The 19,316-nt window shown below is 54.2% G+C and overlaps 1 protein-coding gene across 3 annotated transcripts in view; it reads left to right on the top strand.

Annotated features, from left to right (window-relative positions):
- The first annotated feature begins 5,025 nt into the window (after positions 1–5,025).
- SEZ6 (seizure related 6 homolog (mouse)) overlaps positions 5,026–19,316 on the top strand; it is a 30,442-nt gene continuing 16,151 nt past the window's right edge. For all 3 annotated transcript variants that reach the window (XM_005876874.2, XM_005876875.2, XM_014548266.1), the window contains exons 1-3: positions 5,026–5,103; positions 10,777–11,442; positions 11,901–12,034. In XM_005876874.2, the coding sequence (XP_005876936.2) occupies positions 5,040–5,103; positions 10,777–11,442; positions 11,901–12,034 (864 nt within the window). In that variant the 5' untranslated portion in view covers positions 5,026–5,039. The remainder of the gene's footprint in view (positions 5,104–10,776; positions 11,443–11,900; positions 12,035–19,316) is intronic.

Below are 19,316 nucleotides of genomic sequence, written 5' to 3' on the forward strand. Positions count from 1 at the left end.
ACAATATGTAATTATACATGTGTTTTCCGATGGTCTTAGGCGACCCCTGTGAAAGGGTCATTCGACCCCCAAAGGGGTCGCGACCCACAGGTTGAGAACCACTGATCTGTGGGCTGGGGAAGATTAATCAAATAGTGTAGGTGAGTGGGCCAGCAGACCCTGGCACACAGTAGGTGCTGGAAAATGTTAAATCTCTCCCTTGGTCCTTGTCTCACACCTCCATCTCCCACCTCCCACCTCATGCCGCCCCCGAGCACATGCATATATATGTACACTTGCATACTCGCATGTATGCACACACACAGCCGAGCCCACCAGATGCTCAGCAAACACTGACCAGCAGGTGGAGATGAGACGGGGTTCAAGAACCATACAGAAGGAAAGCAGCAAGTCAACAGAGCACAGTACCCTGCCTTGCCAGGCCCCTCCACCTTTAGCACTACCTACCATGAGGCTCCATCACCCCCTGCGGTTGGACACTGATAACAGAGGGGCTGTGGCTCTCCATCCACCCACCCAAAGACTTTCTAGAATACCTGAGTAAGCCGAACCGGTTTGGCTCAGTGGATAGAGCGTCGGCCTGCGGACTCAAGGGTCCCGGGTTCAATTCCGGTCAAGGGCATGTACCCTGGTTGCGGGCACATCCCCAGTGGGGGGCATGCAGGAGGCAGCTGATCGATCTCTCTCATCGATGTTTCTAACTCTCTGTCCCTCTCCCTTCTTCTCTGTAAAAAATCAATAAAATATATTTAAAAAATAAATAAATAAAGAATACCTGAGTAAAAAGCCAGACAGCCCGGCCAGCGTGGCTGAGTGGTTGAGCGTCTACCTATGAACCAGAATGTCATGGTTCAATTACCAGTCAAGGCACATGCCCGGGTTGCAAGCTCAATCCCTAGTAGGAGGCGTGCAGGAGGCAGCCAATCAATGATTTTCTCTCATCATTGATGTTCCTATCTCTCTCTCCCTCTCCCTCTCTTTCTGAAGTCAATAAAAAATATATGGGGGGAAATCTTGGGGCTACTGGGTTGGTCATTCATCTCAGAGGTGGACACAGGTGCTGGGACAACAGCAATGGGTGCTGGCTTTTGAACTTCAGGGTGGGGGCTGGGAGGAGGCAGCAGCTCAGAGCTGCTGATCAGGAGCCCAGGATGGTGCCTGATCTCAAGCCCTGGCACCTTATGGCTCTGTCTTGCTGGGCTCAGTGGCTGGGAAGGACTGTCCTTGGCAGATGCTTGGAGCTGGGCAGGGGCAGAGGATGGAGGGGATGGCTGCTCCTCCCTAAATCACCCCCTGTTCCCAACTTCACCACTGGGCTGGGCTGAGCCAGCCCTGGTACTAGCTCCAGGGAGAACGCAATTCCTGCTTTCACAGCCTTCCTCAGCCCAGCTGACATTTCCAAGGTTTTTCATCAGAGAAATATGGTCCCTGCTGCTGACAAGGTGGTGGTAGGAGCTGTTGGTGCTAGGGGAGGGCTCACCCGAGCACCAGCGCAGGGGCCATGTCTGTCCCCTGCCCTGGCCACACTACTGAGAGCTGGCATAATTGGTGGAGCATGGGAAATTGATTACGTACCTTCCCAGTTAGGGAGGTGGTGCCAAAGGAGGCCCCCGCTGTTCCACTCCTTCCAGCCTGCCCAGGGGTGGGGGTCGATTCTACTGTCCCCACCTCCACTGCCAGCTCCTTTCTCTTCCCAACCCCCACTCCAAGCCTCCAGCTCCTGTGCCACCTGCCCAGCCCCAGGAACTGTGGGCAGGCAGGGCCTGGACCCCCAGGTCCCCAGGGCCAGCAGGCAGGCAGGAGGGGGAACACACGCAGGGCCGCAGGGGAAGGTGTAGAGCGCAGCAGGTGACTGTAGCAGAGGCCTCATTAATCACCTCTCCAGACCCCAGCTCTGCAGTGGCAAAACCATATTAGATTTTAAATTGGAAAGCGGAGAACGTGGCAGTTAGCTGGGAGTTCCCTCTACCCTGGGCCCCTGGTCACAGCCTCATGGGAGGGAGGGGCAGTGGGGAGAAAAAGGCAGGCCCCGCCATAGCTCAGTGCTGTGTTCTTCTTCCCCTCCAGGCACCCAGAGCCTGAGGGACTGTCCAGGCCACATGGCCCCAGGAAGGATCGGGTTGGGGTCCAAGAAGGCAGCAGAGTGAAGAGAGGGGAGCAGAGCAGTTGCCTTGGGAAGAGGTGTATCCCTTCTGGGAGCTAGGGCCTTTCTGGCCTTGAGGACTGTGTGAAGCCAGGTTCCAAGGTGTGGTGAACATGGGCAAGGACAAATGGTAATGACCTGTGGCCCACGCACACACACACACACACACACGTGCGCACACATGCACACACACGCACATGCATTCATGTGCACACACAGGCCCACATACTCACATGCACACACACACACATGTTCATATGAAGCAGCAGTTCAGTGCTGTAGAAATATTGAGCTCAGGCTGTGAAACAAGCAGACCCAGTTCAAATCCCTTATTTACCACTTTTCTCCTATATGAACTGGGATGATCAGCTCTGTTTCTCAGTCTCAGTTCCTTCACATGTAGAGTGTAGTAAAATATGGCCCTGACCAGTGTGGCTCAGTTGGTTGGGTGTATGTTGGGTGTCGTCCCATGCACCGAAAGATTGCAGGTTCAGTTTCCGGTCAGGGCACATGCCCAGAGTGCGGGCTTCATCCCTGGTAGGAGGTGTGCAGGAGGCAGCCGATTAATGTTATATCGATGTTTCTCCCTCTCTCTCTCCCCCTCTCCCGTTCCCTCTCTCTAAAAATAAAAAACTATTATTTTTTAATGTTTTAATGTAAAATATGGATTATAAGTGCAAAAGGCTGTCATTTTGGGTGGAAGACAGCTCTCTAGAACAAGGGTCCTCAAACTTTTTAAACAGGGGGCCAGTTCACTGGCCCTCAGACCCTTGGAGGGCTGGACTATAGTTAAAAAAAAAACTATGAACAAATTCCTATGCACACTGCACATATCTTATTTTGAAGTAAAAAAAAACAAAACGGGAACAAATACAATATTTGTATTTGCATGTGGCCCGAGGGCCTTAGTTTGAGGACCCCTGCTCTAGAAGGTCCATGCCTGACCTGTAGCAGGTAATCAGTAAGTGGGAGTGTGGCCCCCACCCTGGCCAGACCAGGCCCCTGTGCTCCTGACTGGGCAGTGAGACAGCGGCAAGTCAGTAGAGCACATCAGGAATCACCAGGGAACAGTCACACGCCCTGGGCCAGTTCTGGGCCAAATCACACAGGCCAAGCATTCCTGGCTGTCCTTCCCCCATAAAGTCCTCCTAAACTGGCTCTGCCTGAGCTCCCAAAATTACCCATCAAACACCCCATCCCTCAGCACACCAGTGCTCAGCCAAGGCTGGGAAGCAAACATCACTGGTAGATGCCACTCACTAATCCTCCCTAAGGAGTGAGTGGCTGATGGGCCCAGCTCCCTGGGGCCTTTATGAAAAATTTGAAGTCCCAGGGCTCCTTGTCATCTTTCCCTCGCCAACCCAAGTCCCCAGTTTCCCCAGGTCCGAAGGAGGGGAGCAGACACTGCCACCCTATCTTAACTCTCCTCTGGGAACCCCCCACTCCAGGCTCTTCCCTTCGGAAAGGTGGCGAACACTGAAGCGTTGAGAGGCCCTGTTGTGGGGCTGAGCTTTCCATTTTGGTAACTGCTCACCGCATGTGGCTCTTTAAGTATAAATTCATTAACATGAAATAAAATTTTAAATCTGTTCCTCAGTCTCACTAGCCACATTTCAAGTGCTCAGTAGTCATGTGTGGCTACTGGTTCTCACATTGGACACAGATATAAAACATTTCCATCCTCTCAGAAAGCTCTGTTAGACCAGCGCCACTCCAGGGCCGGCCCACCTCTGGGTTTGAACATGATATGTCCAAACTGGTAACTTGGGAACTGGGTCCCAGTTTCCTCATCTATAAAATGGGATAATAAAGGTTCATATCTCATAGAGTTATCATGAGGATTAAATGAATTAATTCTGGTAAAGCACTTAGAATGGTGCTAGGAGTGTGGTAAATTCTCAGTAAATAGCAGCATTCAATATTTTTATTCACAGAGCCCTTTGTGGCTCATGGGATCCCATAATATGAGAGCTGGCAGGGCCCTTAGATACTGAATCCATTTTACGGTTGGGGAAATAGAGGCTCAGGTTGGGGAAGTGATTTGCACATAGGGACCTAGTAAAGGGGCAGGACCAGGACCAGTGGGCCGCTTCCTGGCTGTTGCCCACCACCCCCACCCATACCTCCATCTGGCAAGGAGACCCCAACCCTGAAGACGCCGAAACCCAGGGTTACCCACCACCCACCCCAGCACAATGAAGGAAATAGCTGCCCTGGCAGCTCAGGAAGCAGTGCGCTCTCTGTCCCAGGAGGTATATGCCCATGGGTGGTAGACAGCCCAGAGCACTGGAGGGTTCATGCTTCAGAGCAGTTGGGCCAGATGCTTTCTGAGCCCCAATAGCCTAAGTCCCAGCCCTGCCCCATGTTCGCTGTGTGACCTGGGACTCCGTTGCCACCTGCACAAATGAGGGAGGGATGAGATGCTCACAAAGACTAAAAGGATTCAGATTCTAGGATCAACCACTTCCTTGTTGGGAGCCTGGCCGAGAGGAGATCCCCCATTCATATCTGCATTGTGTATTTGACTGACAGCCAGGGGCTGACCAAGGGAGGGTAGTAAGAGGCTGTGCTGGGAGGTGGTCAGAGGCAGGGGAAGGGAGGGTAGTTGGGGCCAGGGGACCCGCCAGCTTTGCCAGCAGACACTCTTCATCAGCTGCCAGTGGGGGCTGTACTGGGACACTGCTGTTCTGGCTGCCTGTCTTCTCCCTGCAGGACCCGCCCTGCCCATCCCTAACTACCCTGCTGGCCAAGGGCCAGGTGCACTGGGGAGCAGAAAGCCTTCCCAGGGTGCAGAAGGGCAGAATCCCAGCTTGGAAACTGTGTGCCCTGAGTCCACCCTTCACTGTGCCTACCACCAAGAGTTCGCTATTGTGGACAGAGATGGAGGAAAAGAGAGATGCCTATGGCTGGATCCTTGTCCATCAATGCAAGCTGTACACGGGCTGAGGTTCCCTCAGGAGGTCAGAAGAAGGAGCTATTGTCACTCAGTGGGCCAGGCAGGGCTGGCTCCCCAGAGCGGGGATAGGAGGTGGGCCCGGTAGGATGGGGAGAGTTTGAAGAGACATAGTGAGCAAATGGGCCCGAAAGAGGAAGAGAAGATCCCTTTGAGTATATCTCTGTGCCCACCCTCGCAACTGCCCCTCCAGGACACGATCAGGACTTCCTTCCCCATCACCCTGAGATACAGGGCTCCCAGCACAAGTGCCTCAGGTGGTGGTGGCCAGGCTGGTGGGGAGACAGTAGGAGGCCCCAGGAGCTACAGCTGAGCACTAGTGGGAGCAGTGCACAGAGCTGAGCTGTGGAGCTGCCCACATCTGGGTTCTGCTCCCAGGCTTGCCACTCATTAACTGTGTGACCTCGGACAAGTTAATTAACCATTCTGGGCCTCCGTGTCCTTGTCTCCAGGGACCTCCCTGGAGTAAGGAGAGGAGAAGAGATGACATGTTAGGGTGCTAAGGGCATGGTCCACACACACTTAGCACTGAGTAATAGCAACTGTTACCAGCCCCAGCTGCCTGGCTCCAGACCATAGGAATGTGTCCATTCTGGATCTGCTGTATCTTCTAGGTAACCTTGGAGAAGCCACCTGCCAGCTCTGGGTCTCAGTTTCCCCATTTGTCATACGGGCCTTATATTATTGCCTTCCCTGTTAATACAAGTAGTCAAACAGCAGCAAACCTACCTCAGATGCAGAGACGCTGTAGGGGTAGTTATTTCAGTAGCACGTGGAATTAGAAGCCTCTAGAACTGGACGTCGCCTAGGGCTTTGGGGATCCTGTTTGGCCCCACCAGCCTCCAGCTGGGGCCCCTCAGGTCAGCATGCGGGGTGGCCCCGTAAAACCCCCACAGTGGAGACCAGGCCCTGGCTCTGGGGAACTCAGGCACTCTCACCCCCAGGGCCCCTCTTCCCTCCCTGGGGCTCTAGGATAATGGGGGTTCTGCAGGGGCCAGGCCCTCACTAATCCCCTATTAAAACTTCAAAGGGGCCAAGAAACCTCTAGAATAAACTCATTAACTTTTATGGGCTAATAAATGGATCCCATTAAATTCTCATTCTCCCTGTGCTGGGCCAGCTTAACCTCCAGAACCCAGCGGGGTGGGCTCCTTGCCCACTGCATCCCCCAGGCTCCCCCTGTACCTACCTGCTGTCCTGCCGCCCGCACCCCATCCCAGAGCTGGTGCCTCCATAGGAGGGAACCAAGTCTGACACCTCAGAACTCTGGATTCTGCTCCTGTGTCTACCTCCAAGGGGCCAGCAGCTCAGGCCCTGGAAGGGGAATACCTAGCACCCCTGCAGGGGCTGCCGTTGCAGAGGATGGGGTGGGGCTGGCAGATGAGAACATAGATAGTCCTCACCAAACTCAAGATGTCCCCAGTCCACAGACGAAGAAACAGAGGCTCCGTGGGCACAGCCCCCTGCCCAGGTCAGACAGCTGGTGAGGATTGTAGCTGAGGATTTCTGGCTGCGTGGTGCAGAAAGATCTGCAGGAAAATAGCCCCACAGGGACAGCCCAGTTGGCCCTGAGATGGCATCTGGAGTCGTAAACTGTTGCGTGGTCCACACAGACCAATTCCAGCTTCACAGCACCGTGACCCCTGGCAGCCTCCTGGGCCTCTCTGAGCTTCGGTTTCCCCAACTATCAGACAATGACAATCGCACCTACCTAGCTGGATGCTCTGAACCGTCCCCCCAAATGTTTTGGCTTCCCCTAGACATTCACTAGGCACCCCTCCTCCCATTCTAATCTGAGCCTGTCAGGGTAGAACACGTGGGCCCTCATCTCTACATTTACCCAGCTGGGCCCTGGGAGGAGGGGGCAGAGCCAGAGACCTTCCCTGGGAGGCCCGAGCTGGGACTGTGGGGGAGGGGGCCTCCAATCCCCAGAGGGGCGACACAGGGGGGTGGCACGGGCCAGGAGGCAGGAGAGGGAGAATCCACCGGGGAAGCATCCTGAATGGCTCATTAGTGCCGATGAAAGCCTTTTTTCATTTCGTCTAAATACTTTAAACAGGGCTCCCTCCGATGTCTATTTGCATAGCTTAAGAGCTAATGCAGGGGGAGGGCCCGGGCGGCTGCAGGGCCACTCCAGGGCTGGGGGCGGCGAGAAGCTCTGGGCAGCCTCTGCCTCCACAATGGTGGTGGGGGAAGGGGAGTGGTATTTCCCAGACCCAGCCCTAGGATGCTGCCAACTTGGGGGGAGTACATTCCCGTATTCAGGCACTGGGTGGATTGGGCAGTTGGGGATCATCATGGGGACTGTCTTGCTGTGGGCATGTCCCCCACAGACATGCAGGCCTTGAAGGTCTCTGCATTTTGCAGGGTGGTACCACATTGTCCTCCACATCTCAGCCACACAACAAGGAACATGGGCCCCGAGAGTACAGGCCTCACCCTGGGCCAGCAGCCTCCCCACTCTAGAAGCCTGCCTCTCAGCCTTACCCTGGCAGGGGGCTGCCCAGCCTCGCAGTACTATGGCCGCTCCCTCAGTGTCCCCAGGAAACTGCTATTTAGAGCATTCAGAGTCTCACAAAACGCCTCCAAAGCGCCCATTTTATAGCCAGTGATACAAAAACTCGCCCAGGTTCACATGATGTTTAAGTGGCAGAGCTGACATTTGAAGGAACCTGGGTAGGTGAGACCCTGTGCCCCAGCCCTGTGGAGCAGTGCTGTTGGTCTCTGGTTTGGGTCCCAGACTCAGATGTGCTTCGGGAATGCGGTGGGGGCTCCCTGGGTCCCTGCCTAGCTTGGCTGAGACTCAACTCAGGTTCCAGAAGCCTGAGACTATGGCCCCAGCTCCACTTCTAACCTGTATGATCCCTTGGACAAGTCCATTCCTCTCTCTAAGCCAGGGGTCCTCAAACTTTTTAAACAGGGGGCCAGTTCACTGTCCCTCAGACCATTGGAGGGCCGGACTATAGTTAAAAAAACAAACTATGAACAAATTCCTATGCACACTGCACATATCTTATTTTGAAGTAAAAAAACAAAACGGGAACAAATACACTATTTGTATTTACATGTGGCCCGCGGGCCGTAGTTTGAGGACCCCTGATCTAAGCCTTAGTTTCCTCCACTGGCTGGAATGTCTCTGCTGGGTTGCTCTAGTCTCTTCTGCGAGGCAGGCTGGTGAGGAAAGACTAAAGCTTTGAAGCCAGATCAGCGTCGGTTCAAATCCCAGCTCCACCCCTGTGTCACGGGACAAGTCCTCACCTCTCCTCTCTAGGCTACAGGTTCTTTGTCTGTAATGTGGGGATAAGATTCTCATTTCATAGAGGTGTAGTGTCAATTAAATAATACAGGTCTGGGAACAGCCTGACTCAGTGTCTGGCACATAATAGGTACCTGATGAGACTGGGCATCTGGGTCCCTGACATCTCCTGAATCACACACTCTCCCCCTTTGTCAGTCTGCACCTTTGAACTTCGTCAGCCCAGGCAGAGACTGTAGGGTGGGGTGGAGGGTGTAGGGAGGGGGACTGTCACAGGGCCTCAGGCTTCCATCGGAGTTAACCAGGGTGTCTGAAGATGCCCTCTTCCCAGAAATGGCTTGTCTCCCCGAGATTATCTTACCCTCTCTGACAGTGGGTGGCACCCTCTGGGACCAAGTGGCAGCTGATTGCAGAATCAATTTGCTCGTTTGATATGCTATCTCAGTCCCATTTAACCAAGTGCTCAGTGCCCCCAGATAACACAATCAGTGCAATCGACAGTGACGGGAGGTGCCCATTAGCTCTGCTCCATTGCCCAGCACCCACCTGGCAGCCAGCAGGAGGAGCTGTGCCCACTATGGACCCTTCCTGAGAAAGAGGATCTTTGCACTCTCCCAGTGAAGAATCCCACGAGTACCTATCCTGGGAGCCATAGGCCAGGTCTTTTATTGGGCAATCCTGGGAGGGGCAAACACTGAAGCCCCCAGGAAAGGCTTCTCTTCCTTGTGCCACACTGAGATCAGTCTCAGCTCACCTGGCAACGACCATGTGACATCTGTGGGGGGAGGTAAAAACAGTCCTGGCAGGGCACTGCCTAGACCTTCCATCACTGACTCAGAGGAAAGACACAGGGCCCTGGCAACCATCTGCTCCAGGGGGTCTGGGCCTGGCTGGACATCTAGTTTGGGCACTGTGTTGCCAGTGTCTGGCACAGAATGCCAAGGCACAGATGGGCTGCTTTCGTGGGCGTCTCAGGAGATAGGGGTTGGTCCTGGTTTCTCGGGGCTTTAAGGCATCAAAACCCAGAGGAATGGAGAGCCCTCTGACCTGTACCCACCTTCCTCACCCCAATTTCCTCCCTGCTCTCATTTGTCTGACACATCAGAGCTGCCATAGTCTCCTGAACAGAATGTAAGCCATCTGCCGCTTCCTCACGCCTGCCAATCCATGGGGTGGGTGTGAGCCTGTGGAATGACACCCACCACCAGACACGCAGAGGAGCCAACCTTCTCCTTGCAAACTATCTCGCCCTGGCTGTTTCCCTTCAAGTCTTCTTGCAGCCATTTTGAGAGATGTTAGAATCAAAATTTTCTCCCAGCTTTCTCAGAGCTGGCAAATGATAGATAGATAGATAGATAGATAGATAGATAGATAGATAGATAGATAGATGATAGATAGAGAGAAAAGAAATGACTGAGAAGTGAGAGAAATGGGACAATGAGACAATGAAACACACGATGGAATCTATAATAATAAAAGCATAATATGCTAATTAGACCCGACGGCCTTCCGGACCAAGTCGTGGCTGCAGCCACCTCGGCTGCGAGGGAGGGATCGAGGCAGCCAGCCCGTGGCTGCGAAGGCTTACCCTTACACAAATTTCATGCATCGGGCCTCTTGTCTAAAATAAAATTCCAAATATATGACGATTTGCTGAGACTAGTGACCAGCAGCTTCACTGAGAACAAAAAATGAACTGTTATCTCAGGCAGAACAGTCACTGTGGTGGGCGATGGCACTCTTGCTAAGGGTCATCTCAGGTCAACCGACTGGTCATAGAGTTTGAGCAAGTCACCTCCTTTCTTTGGCTGTTTGCTCATCAGTCCAATAAGCCTGTGAGCTACATTAGGCAGGGCAAATATTTATTTGTCATCGGTCTGAGGAATTAAGCATGGCTGCCTGGAGTGCTGCATTGAGAAGGAGTCTGAGGCTGAATCTGAGAACAGAACAGGGAATAGTGCAATAATAGATAGTAATGTCCACTTCTAGTGCTGGAGGGGAGAGGATAACTCATGTGCCATTCTTTTTTTTTTTAATATATTTTATTGATTTTTTACAGAGTGGAAGGGAGAGAGATAGAGAGTTAGAAACATCGATGAGAGAGAAACATCGATCAGCTGCCTCCTGCACACTTCCCACTGGGGATGTGCCCGCAACCAAGGTACATGCCCTTGACCGGAATCAAACCCAGGACCTTTCAGTCCGCAGGCCAATGCTCTATCCACTGAGCCAAACCAGCCACGGCTCATGTGCCATTCTTGAAGTATGTGATATCATCTCATGTCCAGCTCTGAAATTCTGCAGTTCCGTGATTCTCGGTGGTGAGCGCACTCCACAAGATGAATCTCCTACTGCCTGGACTGAGTGTGATGCTGCTCTCCACGGGGCAGGGGGCAAACCTCTGATCATCCGTTGTTATTTCAGGACTCTCCTCAGAGGCCCCAACCATGGCGGAAGGTCAGGCCCCAGGCATCGAGGAGACGGATGGGGAGTGGACAGTAGCCCCCACACCTGAGCAGCCAGAACGAGGCATGCACTTCGTCACAACCGCCCCCACCCTGAAGCTGCTCAACCACCACCCACTGCTCGAGGAGTTCCTACAGGAGGGGCTGGAGACAGGCGAAGAGCTGAGGCCGGCACTGCCTTTTCAGCCTGATCCACCTACGCCACAGACCCCAAGTCCCCTTCCCCGCCTGGCCAACCAGGACAACCGCCCCGTCTTCACCAGCCCTACTCCGGCCATAGCTGCAGCACCCACTCAGCCCCCGTCCAGGGAAGGACCCTGGAGCCTGGAGTCAGAGCCCCCTGAGCTTCATGTCACAGCTCCCCTACCTCCAGGGCCCAGCATGGCAGTGCCCACCACAGGCCCAGGGGAGAAGCTGGGTACTACACCCCCTAGCAGAGCATGGACTCCAACCCAAGAGGGTCCTGGAGACATGGGCAGGCCATGGGCTCCAGAGGTCATGTCCCGGACCACAGGGCTTGGGATTGAGGGGACCATCACCACCTCCACGGCTTCAGGGGATGATGAGGAGACCACCACCACCACCACCATCATCACCACCACCATCACCACAGTCCAGCCACCAGGTCAGCTCCTTGCTGGCTTGCAGATCTGGATATGGGGGAGCTGTGGGGCCCTAAGTTCCTCTCTCCATCACTGTGCCAGTTGGCCTTGCCCTTCAGTACCAAGGGCCAGGATGCAGGAGGCATGCAGATTGGAACCAGATAGACCTGGGTTCAAATCCTCATTGGAAGCAACTACACCAGGCCCTTGGAACTTTAACCTCTCTGAGCCACATTTGTAAAATGGCAGTAAGAATACCTCCTTCATTGAGCCATTGTGAGAACTGAGATAAGATTGTACACAAAAAGTGCTCAAGAGAAGGTGGTCCCCTTCTTTCAATAGGGGAATAGACATCCCAAGAGGTGGGCTTCACACACACACACACACACACACACACACACCCACACACACACAGATCAGCCTTGGCTGGACCCACTTCTCCAGGGCTGGGCTTAGCCTTGTGTCTCCTCCTGCCTCTCAGGCCCTTGTAGCTGGAATTTCTCAGGCCCAGAGGGCTCTCTGGACTCCCCCTCGGCCCCCAGTTCACCCCATGATGTCGGCCTGGACTGTTTCTACTACATCTCTGTCTACCCTGGCTACGGTGTGGAAATTAAGGTGAGTGACCTGGATTGGGCAGGGGCAAAGCTGGGGCTAGTGTGTTATCTTTTCAGAAAGATACCTGCTATGGGAGAAAGGGGGGATGCTCAAGGTCATCAGCTAGAGGTGGGGCTCCTCAGGCCAAGGCTAGGCGATTGGCCTAAAACATGGTTGGGTTCTGGACCAGTGAGCAAAGAGGCTACTGCTCCCCTCAGCGGTGTCCTAGGCTAAGAGGGGCTGTGGTGTGCACTTCCTCTTCCCACAGGGGTTTGATCAGGGGCTCAGGAGAACCTGAGGAAGGGGCTGTTGCCTCAATGGACAGGGGATTGGGTGTCTGAATCTGTGTAACTGAGTAGAGAGAGCACAAGGCTACTTGGCCATTCACTCATTTATTCACTCACTCATTCCTTCAGCAAATACTCCCTGAGCAGCTCCTCTGGGTCAGGCCCTGTGCTGGCTCCTGGGATGCAGAAGTGGGGAAGACAGTCATGGCCACACAATCAGAGAGGTGACCAGTTGGTGAGGGAGTCAGACCTACAGCCCCAGCCTCTTGCTCCTACCTCCCTGGACCATCTCATCCCTTTTAAACCCCAAACTCTCTCTTAATCCCAAAACCTGAGCCTGCAGGTCCTCATGAATGTGCCAAAGGCTCCTTGACCTCCACATGCCCCAAACCCAGCTCTTCCTTTTTGTTCCTTCAACCTGCGTATCACCCCACTCTTTCCTCAGAGACTGCCCCTGGTCAGAAACCTGGGCTAGGGCAACTACAGTGCAATGTGGATGGCATCCCTGGGGCAACATGAGGTCAACTTGGCCCTTTCCTCTCCCTCTTCCCTGAGTCCCATCAACTCACACCTAAGTTCTATCACCATGACACTCCCCACAACCTCCAGGGCCCCTCCATCCCACACCCACTACATGCTCCAGCCTCCATCATCCCTCCCCCAGATGATGTGGTGACCGCCTCACTGGTCACCCCACTCACGCTTGTCCTTACTATCCCTCCTTCACCTACACTGCGATCACTTTTTCCAAATGAAATTAATCCTACCCCACACCTCCCAGGTGCCTCTGAATCAAGGCCAGTCCTCTGGGCCCATCTTGAACCACTTCCTCCCCTGTTCTCTACTCCCCCTTTGCACTAAACAGCTTGCAGCTAACTGAATGGGCCAAGCCCGCTGCCCCCTCAAGCCCCAATTGTATGTGCTGGTCCCTCTGCCTGGGAGAGCCATCCTACTCTTCCCTCCCTCAGGACTCAACCCTGGCATCACTTTCTCTGGGAATTCTCTCCTGATCCCCAAAGCCTGGAGCATCCCCCATTCTATGTCTTATTACTCTGCCTTCTAGCCATCTGTTTACAGCTGTCCATCTCCCCAGCCAGGCTGTGCGTGCCTTGGGCAGTGCCTTGGAGTAAGGGGCCCAGAATGGGTTCTCCACAGACTAACTGAATGAATGGACAGTTGAATGTATGATGGAAGGAAGGAGGTGACTGTTGGAGGCAGTCAGGAAGGCAACTGAGGGGCACAGGGAAGGGGGCAGAGGAGGAGTCGAGGGAATGGGGCAGCACTACCTGTTCCCCACTTCCAGCCACCTCCCCATCCACTCCAAAGCCCTTAGATACGGGCCTAAAGTCAGCTACACCTATCCGGGGTAGCACGCCCAGCCCTCCCCTGGGGATGTCGGGCCCAGGTCTATGAGACAGGCACTGTGGAGGAGGGACCGTCTCCCACCGTTGGTGGGCCCCTTCCCTTCTTTCTTTCTTTTTTTTAAATATTTTTTTATTGATTTCAGAGAGAAAAGGGGAAAGGGAGAGAGAGATAGAAGCATCAATGATGAGAGAGAATCAACTATTGGCTGCCTCCTGCATAGCCCCTACTGGGGATCGAGCCCACAACCCAGGCATGTGCCCTGACTGGAATCGAACTGTGACCTCCTGGTTCATGGGTCGACATGCAACCACTGAGCCACACCCGCTGGGCCCTCCTCTTCTTTCTGTAACTGTTTGCTCCTGCTCCGCAAAACACTGTGCCCCTCACTCTGGGCTGACTGGGAGGGTAATTAGGAACAGCCACCATCCCCCAAGCCATTAGCACTCAGTGCCGCTTAATTAAGGTAATTAATGTAAAATCATCACCTAATGAGAGGTGGCACTGGCTGTGGCTCACCAGGTGGAAGGCACCAGTTGCAGGTGTGGGGAAGGGGGTAGGAGGGGCTGATGCCAGGCTGGGTGCCCCCCTGCAGGCCTAGGCTGGCTCTACCAGCCCCCCAAGCCTACCATCCCCACTGAAGCCCACTGGGCCAGGCTGGGCTCAGTCCTGGTTCTCTCCACAAAGGAGCAAGATGTTGGCTCTGCCTGCCCAGCCCTGGCCCAGGCACAAGCCCCACCCTAGATGCCCACCCTCTCATGTCAGCCCTGTGTCTGTTGTTTGCTGCCGCCACATTTTTTTCATCAGAATGCAAAAGCCGTTACCAGGCAACCTTGAGAGGAAGACCTGCCACAGCCCTGGATTGCCGTCAGGAAATGTGGAAGGCAAATGCTGGCCCCACCCTCCGCCTCGCCACCAAGGAGAGAGCCTTGATGCCAGAGACAGAGTCTGAGGCCAAGGCAGGGAGGGTCGGAGGGGAAGGGACAGAATCATCCAGGCTGAAGCAGGATTTAAAGTTGTTCCTGCCCTGGCCGGTGAGCTCAGTGGTTAGAGCATCGGCCTGTGCACCGAAAGGTCACGATTTCAATTCCCAGTCAAGGGCACATACCTGGGTTGAAGGTTTGATCCTTGGCTCTGGCTGGGGCATGTGTAGGAGGCAACCAATCTATGGGTCTCTCTCACATCGATGTTCCTCTCTCTCCCCTTCCCTCCCTCCTGCCCTCTCTTCCTCTCTCTCTCAAAAAAAAATCAATGGAAAAAATATTTGGGTGAGGATTTAAAAAGAAATAAAAAGTTGTTCTTTCAGGGCCAGTTCAGGCAATCTCTACTCCTACCCAGGCCTCCTGGCTGCACAGGCCACCTGGGGACCTGGAGGATTACTGACACTGCATATACCAAAACCAAATCGCTAGGTGGAAAAACCAAGGCCAGCAAAAAAATGGAATTGCCCAAGGTCACTCAGTTAATCATTAACTAATGTGTTTTTTTATGAATGAATTTGTTCCACAAATATAACCTGAGCGATTACTAGGTGCCTGGTTCTGTACGAGGTGCTGGGAACATAGCTCTTCACTGTCAGCGGAGGAGACAGAAGTCATAAACAATGACCACAGAATGCTCAGTGCTGTTGGGAATGGAGTGGGAAGCACAGGGAATTATGGGAATTCCAGGCTGGGGCACACTTTGCCAGTCTGGGGGGACAGAGAAGGCTTTCTGGAGGTGACAATACCCGCTCTGAGACCTGAAGGAGAGAGGCCAGCAGCCAAGCCTGGGTTGGAAAGCAGCGGATATGGTACACTGGCCCTTGAAGGCTGCTGAGCAGTTTTGCACCGGTGACTTTATTGCATAGGAGCAGGAAGTCGGCTTAAGAGCTTCTGGATTATACTCCTGCCAGAGGCTAGGCCTGAGCAATGCCACCCTGCCCAGCCAGGGCTGGCAGCTGGGCTAGGCCATGCTGGGCATTGGAGGTGGGATGGGTGAGGCAGCCAGAAGGCCTAGAAGACAGCCCATTGCTCCTTCCGGCTTGGGGAAAGTCTGTGGCTTCTGCCCATTGTGGGTTAGCCCCTGTCTGCCCTGCATGAACGCATGAGGATGGGTAGGGATAAGCAAAGGGGATGGAATCTGGGTAAGGGAGTTGGGAGGAACCAGGGGAAGAAAGGAGCATCCTAAGGACCCACAAATCCCACCCCTGTGCAGGTCAGCCTGACATCACGCTGAGCCCCTGCCATGTGACCGCAACCTTGGCTAAAGTCTGGGGCCCTGGGCAAGACCCTTTCAAATGTCCTTCTCATGAGGAATAGCCTCAGGGGTTCCAGAATCCCTGACAGCCCAGCTTTGGATCACAGCCCCTCATAACCTGCTTCATTCCCTGCCCCGCACCTCCCTTCAGGGCACTGCAGATATCTGTGCTTGCTAAGGCCAGGAGTCTGAGCCGCCCACAGCAAGGAGGCCAGCTCAGAGAAGTCTTGCCCGCTTCAGTGGGGGTTCAGGCACTGGGCTAGGCTCTTTCTTGAAAGATCCAGAGAAGCCCTTATATGATGACTTTATAGGTCCCATCCCCTCCAAGCAGCCAGTCTCCCCTGGGGGCTCCAGGTCTTTCTGGGCCTGGCACATGCCTCTGACTGTGCTTGGCATTCCAAGAGCCTTCCCACTGCCAGCCTCCATCCTGGCTTGGTTGCTCCCTATACCATCTGGAGCCTGGGCACAGCTGCCACTGTCCCTGCCCTTGTGCCCCAGGTGGCCCCATTGGAACACACTTCTCTCATGCCAGGCCAGCTGCCAGTTTAATAGCCAAAGCACCTAGTTCCCTGCCATATCAAGAGGTGAGATTTCTGGCTCCTGGAAGGTCCATTTGAGGGGGGCCAGAAGGGTACAGGCAGCTCTAGCTCCCAGGCCCCTCTTCCCATCCTTAAAGCAGACCCTACCCCATAAGAGTTTATGAAAGAGCATCCGTTCAGGGGGTACAGGCAGCTCTAGCTCCCTAGGTTGAGGCCCCTCTCCCCATCCTTAAAGCAGACCCTACCCCATAAGAGTTTATGAAAGAGCATCCGTTCAGATAGCACAGAGGCTGCTGCGGGCTCCAGAACTGGAACTGAATTTCCAGTCCTACCTAGCTCTGCAGCCCGTCTTGGTGATTGGGCTCAGCCCCTGACCTTCTCTGGACCTCAGTTTCCCTCTCTGTAAAAGCAGATTGAAACAGAAGGCCCCTCCCAGCTAGTCACTCTGAGTGTGGCTCCTTTCCTTGGTTCAGAAAGCTCCCTCCTGGGCCATACTGGGCAGTGGCACCTCAGGCCCTTGACCCTGCTTCCCAGCAGCTGCAGAACCTGGGCCAGGGAGAGGGTGGCTCCCATGCACAGTGCTTCCCAGGCAGAGCCCTGGCAGGCCTTCGGGTGGGGTGGGTCCACAGCCAGCTATCATCATGGCGAAGGGCATGGCTTTACCAGAGGAGGGCGCAGGTCTCCTCAAGAAGGGAAAGAGGCCTGTGAATGCTGTGCCCACTCTGTGCTGAGCCCCGTACAGGCAGGATCTAACTTAATCCTTACAACCCCAGGAAGTGGCAGGATTATCCTATTTCACAGATGAGACTGGGGTTCAGAGAAGTCATGGGACTTCCCCAAGGACCTTTCAACTTATCAGTGATGGAGCTTGGATTGATCCCAGGACTCAAGAGCCCCTGTCCTTCCACTAGCCCAGGAGATTGGCCTGGGGGTGGCATTTCCAAAGAGGGAGTTCAGGTGGGGACAGTTGGGGGGGGGGCTCCACCTCTGACCCCTTCTCTCAGCCCAGCCCTGCCTGCTCCTGTAGGACACCCACCTGGAATTCTCCCAGTTTGGGGGAGGGGCTGGGATGCTGTGCCTGAAGACAAAGCCCTGGGCCAGGAATCAGGAGCACTGGCCTGGAGTCCTGGTTTTGCCTGGGAATTACTGTGTGACCCAAAGAGGAGCTCTCACCTTCTCTGATTACACGTTTCCCTCCGCTACAGAGTAGAAGTAAACACAGCCTGTCCTGCTTCCCTTATGGAGATTTTGTGAGATCGGAAAGGATAATGGGTGTGAACGAGCTTTTGAACTCATGTGGGAGATTGTGATTATACTACTATTGGCCCGAAAGAGCACGTGAATCTCAGGGAGCGTACAGATGTGAGGACACACTTGTGACGGGCCATGTGTTTGAGGGAGCTGTGTGCGTGCAAGTGGGCCTATGTCAGAGGACACACGTGTGTGTCGGTGGCCAGGAGAGTGTACTGGAGCAGGGACTGTGGTCAGTTGCAGGGGGTGTGAGGCTCAGGTGCTAGGAATGGGGCTCACACACAAGTCATCCTTGAGCTCATCCGCCTGTGCAGGGTTGTACTAGGGCAATTGTGTGCAAGACTTGTGGTGCTGTCACACCTCTGAGTCACACCATTAGGGCCTGTTCTGGAGACCCGACTGGCAGCTTCTATGGGAACAGACAGGGCGGTCAGGCTGATGTTCTGGGGGATGGCAAAGGGCAACCTGCGTCCTCCCCACCTCCCATCCAGGAAAGAGTCAGTCCCCTCAAAGTGGCTACATTTCCTTCCTTGAACTGACCCTCTGGTCAGTGTTAGACAGTCTGGAGTCCTATGGGAATTGTCCTCATCTCCCTCTGCTTCTCTCTTCCCTCTGCTTGGCCCCCAGCTCCGCTCTTGTCACTGGCTAGAGGTGTGAGAAGACAGTCCTCATGAGCAGAACTGACATTTCAATCTGTCTCCCAAGTTCTTCAGGTGCCGGCAAATTGCATCAAGACTTCATCACCATCCTTGTCCAACACCCAGCCCTGGCTGGCTCCTGTCAGGCCTGGCCCTCACACAAGCGACAAATTACATCCCAGCTACTGCAGCAGGCCTGCAAGTAGGTGTCGGAAACCTGAGGGACCAGACAGTCTCTGGCCAGGAACAGGGCGCCTTGTGGATGTGATCCCCAGGGAACCCGGGCCCTCTCAATTCCATGCACTCATCACAACCGTCACCACCACGCGGGGCTAGGAGCCAGGAGCCAGGAGCCAGGCCAGCTTAAGGGGGCATTGCCTTCCCCAGACCAGAGGGAACCAAAGGCCTCAGCTCCCAGTTTTCCCAGCTTGACAGGCTTCTGGGGGGAAGGATGGCTGGTGGGAATGTAAATCTCAGCATCTTGGAAAAGGCCAAGTCAGGCCAAGTTCCAACTCCCTGCTGTACCTGGCAGGCCTGGGGCCTGTGAATAAAGATGTCTGGGAGTCTATCTGCGGGTGACAGCCCCACAAGGTTGGGAGGAAAGGAGCTGCCTTTTGCCTCCAGCAAAGCAAGACTGTGCTACTCAACACTTGTGTGTGACCTTTTGCAAGTTCCTTAGCCTCTCTGTTTACTTATGGAGATTTTACCACCTCCCTGATACAACTGTGGTGAGGCTGAAATAATATCCATAAGTAGTACAAGGCTTGGCATGTTATGGGTGCTCTGGAAATGGTAATTATTGTTGTTGCAATGATGCTGTTGCTGCTAGCAAAACAGCAGGGTCAAGAGCTGGAAGCTAGAGGTCAAAAGGGTGTTTAAGGGAACTAGAAAAAAATGCTAATTCATTTCTACTTCTCTGCCTTCGCTTCCTGAGTAATTTCCCAGTAGAAATGTCCTCCCTTCCTCCTCCTCCTTCCAGTCCCTCCTC

Source organism: Myotis brandtii, unplaced genomic scaffold (genome assembly GCF_000412655.1).
Source record: "Myotis brandtii unplaced genomic scaffold, ASM41265v1 scaffold50, whole genome shotgun sequence".
Classification (NCBI taxonomy): Eukaryota; Metazoa; Chordata; class Mammalia; order Chiroptera; family Vespertilionidae; genus Myotis; species Myotis brandtii.